Raw genomic sequence first — 9,485 nt, 5'->3', positions numbered from 1 at the left:
GAAAACCGTCATTTTACATTTCAAGTCTTACTAACAACCCTTACTTTTATGTATTTAACATTCTTGTGATTTAATTACGTGTGTTTTATTTTAATTAAGTAATTTATGTATTTTAGGGGCATTATAGTCATTTCACAATAAAGGAGAGATCAGACGGCAAAACGGACATCACTTTTGAACTCAGGACCGTCGAAAACCTTAGGAGGAGCATAAAAGGAAAAATGACACTATTCACATGTACGGTACTATTCACGTATACGGGACTGTATACGTTACTGTTCACGGCACTGTTCACATAGACGGATCGATGACGTGGCATTGACCGATGACGTGGCATTGACCGATGATGTGGCATTGACTGATGAGGTGTCACGATCCTGTTGGACTAAAATTCTTATGTACTGTTGATGGTGACGTGGCAGCATATCAGTGGACGAAAAATCTCGCGTACGGTGCATGCATCACACAGGATTTTTTTCAACCAAACCGCGTTACTATTCATCCGGGTCAAACCGCGTTACTATTCAAAGTCGGGTCAAACCGTGTTACTGTTCATCCGCGTGGTCAAACCGTGGACTGTTGACTGATGACGTGGCGCAATCCTGAGCGTCCAAACTGTTTTTAATCCGATGGCCATGATTTACTCCATGTATCTATAAAAAGGGGGCCTCTCCCCCCTAATTTGATATCTCTGAATCCATTTTTGGGATCCATTTTCTGTAATTCCTTCTCCATCTTGTATTTTCTTCGTATTTAGTAAATTCCCATTTTGCCCCTAGTTCAATTATGAGTGGCTAATTTTCTTTCAAGCTTGGGTTGAAGGTGAAGTCTCAACATGTGTCATGGGCTTAATTTGGTAAATTTATTTTCTCTTCCCCTCTAGTTTTTGTGGATGTTTTGACTTCTCGTCGACAAATAATACTAATCTTGTCTAGTACCGCCTTGGTTTCACCGGCCCTCTAGTATAAGGTTATTATTATTTGGCACGATAAGCCCTTAGCACCATATTGATTAGAGCGTGGTTCATGAGGTGTGGATTCCCCCCTCATGATTTAATTGGCATTAATACGGATTATTTAGCCCATGATGCATGTTGATACGGATCCAGATACCCAAGTACGTCAATTTAATAGATTTTCTCTTCAATTTATTCTCTCCATTGCAATTCCAATTTTAGAATTTATTCTCGCCATTTTAATTTAATTATTAGCATATTCCAAATCATTTCCACCATAAATCCAACTACCCATTTACAAAATTAATTCTATATATAATTAAAATCCACCTCCTTGTGGGATCGACACTCGTCACCATTAGTCTATACTACAATAGATTCGTGCGCTTGCGAGTACATTAAAATTTGCACAACAAAGAGCGTACTCATTTCTGCCCTTTCGTTCTTGACAAATCTCTTTTCAATTTCTGTAAGAAACTCTTTAGCCGTAGTTATCCTTGCAGACATAAAGCCCCTGAATGGTTCCGGAATGACCTTCTTCATGATCATGATACACATGTAATTTGATCTCTCCCACCTTTCCATATCCCTCTTGTCATCAAGGGTACTTTCATCCGTAATAGGTGGGGGAGAATCAACCCATAACACAAGGCCAAGATCCATGATTACGAGAACTATTGGGAGGTTCTCGTGCCATGATTTGAAGTTAGAGTCATTTAGCATAGAAATAGAATTGATATTGGCAGTAATATTAGCAGCAAACATAACTGAATCCATAACGTTGAATTGCTCTCTAGGGTTATGTGGTTGACCTTCTAGATCTACACGTTCTCCTAGAAGGTCATTTAATTCTCTCAAGACTCTCTTTCTGATGATGAGATGTCAGAAAAGAATAGAATGATACATGTAACATGGGGACCATAACCACTTATTATATCTAATATTAGTGATGATTATTTGCCCACAATAGAAATATTTTGTGTTAGATTAATATATTTTATCTATTTTTTTTAATGTTTAAATTTTAATTTCTTATTTATATTAATAAAATCCAGAATTGAGTATTGTATGCGAATTATTTAAGCTATTGTCATAAATTTGTAGTTTGAATTATATAATTTAATTTTTTATGTATTATTAAAAGTATTTTTTAATATTTGTGACAAAACCCGAAAAGAAATCAACTGCTACTTTTGAGTGAATTTGATAATTGTCAAAATCCACAACGGGTAGGCTTTTTTAAAAAATAAAAATCCGTTGCGAGTTATGGGTGAGTTTGGTAATTTAAATTTATGACAAAGCTGCGGCAGATTATGCTCATTGCCATTCCTATTCCAAAATTTTAAGGAATGGTTCGATACATATAAAAGATACTTTGACTTTCAAGTCAGCGTTTGATTTCTTAAAAAATGTAAAAAAGTACGGAGAAATGTGAGAAAGAATGTGTTGATTCTTCCTTTAGATTTTATTTCTAAACCCTTTTTAATTGGTTTGATATTTTTATTTATAGAAAAATTCAACTATAAAAGATTAAACCTTTCTAGATCTATTTCACCTCAACCCCTTTTTTTAGTTTAATTTAGTCTTTCTCGTTATTTATATATCACGCGACTCATATATTTTTTTAAAAAAAAAATTAATATATTTTTTACTTCAAACATTTAGAATCTCCAAATTTATTTTGCGTTTACCGACACCTGACGCAGTATAAGTGATCAAATTTTATAATATTTAGAGGCACATGTACGTAAATTGATCACTTAGAAGATCTTTAATAATCATAATAATTGATTGTTCAAGGATATATTAGTGTAAGCGTGAATTCGCATTCCACTAAAAGAAAGCGACAAATCTGCTTTCTAGAGTCTATAATAACATATTAACAAAGGCCGTCATAAGTCATAAATATGTTGTGGAGATAGACTACAAGTGCCAATTATCAAGAGGCACAATTAAAGATGTACATAATGTTTATGGACTGTGGAGCCCATTCCCATCACATCTAACGTAAGGGATGATCAGATTTTTTTTACTGTGCTCAATTTTGTGCTTGTGGACAAAAGAGAAACATTTTTGTAAAGTTTAAAATAATATATTTTAAAGCCTGCCATAGTTAAAATAATCGATGATGAAACTCTATCACAGCTTTATGATTAATAAATTAGGGCAGATGTACATTGTTGACTAGGAAGATTTTAATATACAAACGAAAAAGGAAAAAGAAGAGCTGCACTTTCTAAAATTAAAAAGGATGATACTATTTAAATATAATAATTAAAATTTTAATTTATTTAATAATACTAATAACATTAAAATATTTTTAGTATTTAAAATGTAAATTATTATATGTGATAATATATTTTTATTTATTTTAAATTTTTTAAAATAAATTTTTAGGTTAAATAAATTTTACAATTAATGAAATATATCTCACGTATTAATAATACTAAAATTATTTATATAATATTCAAAATAATTTAAATTTTTATATATTTATTCTAATATTATGTTTTATTATTATAAAATTTACTTTAAAGTAATAAATATGTAATAATATAATATTAAAATAAATGTAATAATTTATATATTATTAAATTTATTTTAATATTATATTTCTATTTATTATAACTCATTAGATTCAATTTTATGCTAATTGAATCAAAAGATATTATTATCAAAAGGGCTATGTCATTTTGGTATTCTTTATAGAAAACTTGGGATCTGCATAATAATTTCTCTAAACTTTTGGGTGTAGTAAATTATAATAATAATTGATTGTATAAAGAATATAGGAGAGTAATATTTTGACCCTATAATTTTTGTAAACCCACTCTATTTCTAAAAGATAAAAAAATTAAATAATTTTAAAAATTCTAGATGAAGAAGAATTTTAGAGAATTACTTAACTAAATCTATCTTAATTTTATTTTTTTGTGACTAAGAATTTTTTATTATATTTGGCTATTGACAACTAAGATTGCTTCAGCTTAAATGTAAATTGATTATTTTACCAAAAGTAAAAGTACCAAGAATTTATTTTAATTGCAATAATATTTTTAAAATTTCATAAAAAAATCATTGTTTTTAAATGGTGTGTCAATTCTACATTGTTAGTATGATTATTGATCTTTTTTTAAAGGAAATGATTATTAATCTATAATTAAACTAAAATGTCTTTATAGTATAATACTTATGTAAATTATCGGACTATCAAATTTATGTTATCAAAATATAAAATATTAAAAAATAATAAATTTTATTTTTAAAAAGTTGGATTATAGATCAAAACATTAAATATCTAAACTACTATATATAAGAGCACATACTTATTGGGATAATTAGGTTATTTTATGTTATAATATTAAAATAGTCAAATAAAACTTTTGTCAAAGCAACCTTAATGGTTAAAGATGGTCAAAGAAACCTAAGTAATTAAAAAATTATAATAAGGATTTAGTTAATTAATTAGATATAATTTTCTAAAACAATGTGAACTTGCTGTAAATAGTTTTAGAAGTGAGGTGGGTTTACATAAATAGTGAAATGAAAATATCCCTGCCCATGAATATATTATGGATGGTGAAAGTATGAATTAGCATTCGACGAAGGAAGAAAATGTTCGATTGTCGATTACTATGTACTTTCAAATTGTTACTACCCAAAAAATCTGCTTTATAATATCTACAACAAATATAATGATAGGATTCAGTGTTGATCTAATTTTTTACAAAATTATGACTGACAATTATTGAATAATAATGTCTGTGAGATTAAGTCTTAGTAATGCATTTTATAACGTACACATTGCACAAAGATTTTAAAGATATAAGCACTTGATCCAAATTCTAAGACAATTAAGTCCCTAAATGTTTCTCACTTTTATCACTTAATTTCTTATTTTTTTAAAAAAATTACCCATCCTATCCCTCACCATACTATTATAACCATTTTATCAGTCTACTATGTCTATGTGTTTGTCAAAGGGTAATAGCCAATTAAAACTGTAAAACTCGAGCATTGAAATTAAAACTTTAGCCTTTAGGAATGCAATAGATAATTAAAGAAGTTGTGGACCTAAATGGTGAAAACGATATATGTTAAGGATCTAAGGATTATTATTCTCGGCAACATATTACAAAGAAAGTTATATAAATATGTGGAGATAACCTTCCAGGTGCTAGATTGAGCACCAAAATATCACGAAAATGGAATTAGATCTGTTGTGGCTGATTCTTGCAATTGCAGCAGGAAGTTACATTATTGTGTATGCGTTTGTGAGGAGAGTAAACGAGTGGTATCATGTAAGCAAATTGGGAGAGAAGAGACATTTTCTTCCTCCAGGTGATATGGGCTGGCCTTTCCTCGGCAATATGCCGTCGTTTCTTCGAGCTTATAGATCCAACAATCCAGAAACCTTCATCGACAGCATAGTCGAAAGGTGTGAACCCTTCTCTCTATAACAAAACACTTGCTTTGTTTTCTTTTTTCTTTTTTAAATAATTTTCCCTTCGACTCTGTTATTGATGTCTGGCAGTTGTACTGTGAAAGTTATGTCTTAATTTTTATTCTGTTCGAATATATGTAACTTAAAGGTCGCAGTATCTTAATAATCAACGAATACGATTTATTGCAGGTATGGTCGAACAGGAGTGTACAAAACCCACCTATTTGGTAACCCAAGCATCATAGTGAGTTCACCACAAACATGCAGACGAGTGTTGATGGACGATGAGAAATTTGGGCTTGGTTACGGTAAATCAATGACTCGATTAGCTGGAAAAAACACATTTGTTAACATTGCAAAATCAGAACACAGGCGCCTCCGCAAAATGATGACAAGTCTGATGATTAGTCATGAGGCACTTGTCATGTATATTGGGAACACTGAGGATGTTGCAATTGCTTCGCTTGAGGAATGGGCTGCCGCATCGAAGGATGAGCCAATTGAGTTCTTCTGTGAAACTAGCAAGCTTTCTCTGAAGTTCATTATGCGTATACTTTTTGGGTCCACTAGTGATTCAATTTTTTCGTCTGTGGAGAAGCACTATATTGATGTACATGATGGGGTTCACTCTACGGCCATTAATCTTCCTGGTTTTGCTTTCCACAAAGCACTCAAGGTACAATTTCTTATTTCTATTACGTAATACCATATATATGAAATTTATATCAGTAGAGTAATGATTTGGTGCGAGCTGAGAAAGCACACAGCACGGTTGTTTCTCTTATGTTTTGAAACATGCATAATCGTGCACCGGAACAAAATCCTATGTTTGTGTATAGATAATTTGCTAAATATCATTGAGACATATTTTAGGATTCAAAATTTATTTACAGAAAATTGAATTATCATTAAATCAAAACTAAGGATAAGGATAAGGATAAGGACCCTTTTATAAACTGATCATATCTGAACTTTAAAAGATTTTTTAACACATATTTACTTTTATTATGTATGGTCAAAATTTACTAAATTTTTTACATAAGAAAAGTATAAACTTTACTGTTTCATCAAAAGAGTGCGTGTGTAATTATATTTTAAAAGCGAGCCAATGGCCATTGTGTCGGCAGTGAAGATTATAGGCAAAAACACCAAAAAAAGAAAAAAATATGAATCTGTCCGTTAGATTAAAAAAAAAAAAAAAAGAAATGTGGATGCTCCCATTTTATATCTGCCCCTATATATGTTAAAAAAGAATTTTTTTTAAAAAAATCAGGCACGAAAAATGCTAGTAAAGATTCTTCAAAAGGTAGTTGATGAGAGAAAGGCAATGAAGAAAAATGGTGAGCAAACGGCAAAGAGAGGCATGATTGATTTAATGATGGAGATTGAAGATGAGAGTGGTAAAAAGCTACAGGATGAAGACATTGTAGATTTGCTAATCGTATTATTGTTAGGAGCTCATGATGGCCCCACGCATACTATAATGTGGGCAACAATTTATCTATACGGGCACCCACAAATACTGCAAAAAGCCAAGGTATTGTTCAATTGATTACAAGTTAAGCATTTAATATTTTGCAGCTTAATTAAAGCACATTTATTGATGGATAATATTAATAGAAATCTTTAGCTGCCTTTAAAAGATCTCACTTTCAAAATTATTGCTCTAAAAATTAACTCTACTTCATAGGAAGAACAAGAGGAGATCATAAAGACACGACCATCTTCGCAGAAAGGATTGAGTCTTCAGGAAATTAAACAAATGGAGTATCTTTCTAAGGTAAATATATTTTTTTTTATGGAACAAGGGGTTACGATAATTATTTTTTAAAAACAAAAAATGTAGGGCAACTCAAGGCACGGAATAAGACCAGGTTGACATTGAGGTGGAGAGTATATAGGGCTAAAGAGTACTATGGCGCCTGCAGATTTAAAAAACAAAATTAGGATTAAAAAGTCTATATTGGCCCCTGCATAATTAGTGTATAAAATTTATATATTGGATAATAAAGTAATTTAATAGTTGCCATCAAGGCGCACTAATAGTTGACAGCTTTTGTAGTTTTAAGGCTTGGAAATTTTGTATGAGTGGAGGCTCTTTTGTTTTGTAACTATTTTCCTTCATAAATTATAAATGCTGTTTCTTTTTTTGATATAGTGTTGACGTTAAATATTAGTCTTAGTAATATTTTTTTTCATTTTGATGATTTGATTTGGTAAGTAATTTATTATTTTTAAGAACTTGAAAGTTGAGAGTTAAATTTGGCCTCACGGAAGTTTCCGCTGAGCTCCACCCTTGAGTTGACATGTGTAGCTCTTAATAACTTGCATAATTGATTAGTGTATGATTATTGATTTAGGTAATTGATGAAACATTGCGCTTAATGAATCTGCCATTTTTGGATTTTCGAGAGGCAAAAACAGATGCTAACATCAAAGGTCAGTTACTGCAAATCATGAGTTCCTACTATTTTCTTACTCGTATAAATATACTTTCCTTAGTCTCTCTTGTATTATTACAAAAAAATTATATAATTCAGGTTACACCATACCAAAAGGATGGAAAGTTTTAATTTGGAATAGAGCTGTTCATATGGATCCTGATAATTTTTCTGCCCCAAAAGAATTTGATCCTTCAAGATGGGATGTAAGTTTCATACTTAACATCATTTCAATTGGACATTTTATATTTATCTGAAGTCTGGGTAACGGGTACTTAGTCCTCAAGTTTAAGCCAAAACTTCAAGTTTCAGCCAGACCCATAAATTACGCAAAATGTTTTATTATATATTAATTTGTTTTCGTTAAAATCTATTAAATTATTATCTACTTCTTACTTGTCTGCATGTCACTTTAATTTTCTTTTTTTCCCCAAATTTATTTTAATGAGACAAAAGTGTTATTTGACCGTGCAAAGTTAGATCAAATAACTACGAAAATAACAAAAAATGTTTCGAATGATTTTTTTTTAAATGTAGGGTCTAACTCGGTAAATGGCCAAAACCCTTGGTATTGATGGACTGCTTACCCTTGTTTGAACTATATATTATAATATGCATATAATTATATTGGTAGCTCACAGATTGTTATTTTCCTGACTTGGTAAGCAGAATAATGCAGCCGAACCAGGATCTTTCATTCCATTTGGAGGAGGATCAAGGAGATGCCTTGGAATTGATGTGGCCAAAATAGAAGTCTCCATTTTTCTTCATTATTTTCTTCTTAACTACAAGTGAGTTTTCTTTATTTATCAACAAAATATTTTTTTTAATTTTTATTTTTTTCAACAATTACATTTAAGTTGAAAAGGGTTGACATTCCAACTATTAATTCTTTTTCTCTCTGCATAATTGCAGGCTGGAACAACTTAATCCTGAGAGCCCAATAGTGTACTTACCTACAACAAGGCCTTCCGACAATTGTCCTGCCAGAGTTATTAAACTGAAATGATCATCCAGAGTTTTTCGATAGATTATTCGCGCATTACATATGCGGCCTAGTTTGTATGTTCAAAATATGTTAAGAGGAGCCACTTGAGCTTGTAGCCCAGTGGTGGAGCCCAGTGGTGGATCATTGCCCTCAAAGTTAAGCATGACTATGAGGGCAATGGTTCGAGTCCTCACAGACTCAACCTCCCTCAATTAAACATAATTGTGTGAAGATTTTTTATAGCGTCTTTCTCCCTTGCGAAATGCGAGTGGAGTAGAGACATTCCTCCTCCGTGAGGGGTATTTGGATGGACATGTACTTCATAGAATAAAAATATAATAATATAAGTCTCATGTATATATATCTGATTATAAATATCAGTGTAATGATCTGTTGTCATAGCAGTTGTATATATCTCTGTGTAATACAGTAAATGCGAGTGGAGTAGAGACATCCCTCCTCTGTGAAGGGTATTTGGATGTACATGTACTTCATAGAATAAAAATATAATAATATAAGTCTCATGTATATATATCTGATTGTAAATATCATTGTAATGACTTGTTGTCATAGCAGTTGTATATATCTCTGTGTAATACAGTATCCTGATGCTTAATCAGTTTAAAAAAATATATATATATATATGTTAAGAGGAAA

The 9,485-nt window shown here is 31.0% G+C and overlaps 1 protein-coding gene across 1 annotated transcript; it reads left to right on the top strand.

Annotated features, from left to right (window-relative positions):
- Positions 1–5,159: 5,159 nt before the first annotated feature.
- LOC18044644 (beta-amyrin 11-oxidase) lies at positions 5,160–9,278 on the top strand. The gene is made up of 8 exons (XM_006436697.2): positions 5,160–5,393; positions 5,589–6,075; positions 6,673–6,936; positions 7,090–7,179; positions 7,760–7,838; positions 7,940–8,046; positions 8,510–8,631; positions 8,756–9,278. Exons 1-8 carry the CDS (start codon positions 5,161–5,163, stop codon positions 8,847–8,849), a joined length of 1,476 nt encoding a protein of 491 aa, XP_006436760.2. The 5' UTR covers position 5,160; the 3' UTR covers positions 8,850–9,278.
- The last annotated feature ends 207 nt before the right edge of the window (positions 9,279–9,485 follow it).

This window comes from Citrus clementina, unplaced genomic scaffold (genome assembly GCF_000493195.1).
Source record: "Citrus clementina cultivar Clemenules unplaced genomic scaffold, Citrus_clementina_v1.0 scaffold_4, whole genome shotgun sequence".
NCBI classification, from domain to species: Eukaryota; Viridiplantae; Streptophyta; class Magnoliopsida; order Sapindales; family Rutaceae; genus Citrus; species Citrus x clementina.
Note: the sequence above shows the minus strand (reverse complement) of the source record. Positions and strands in the feature narration are given on the sequence as shown.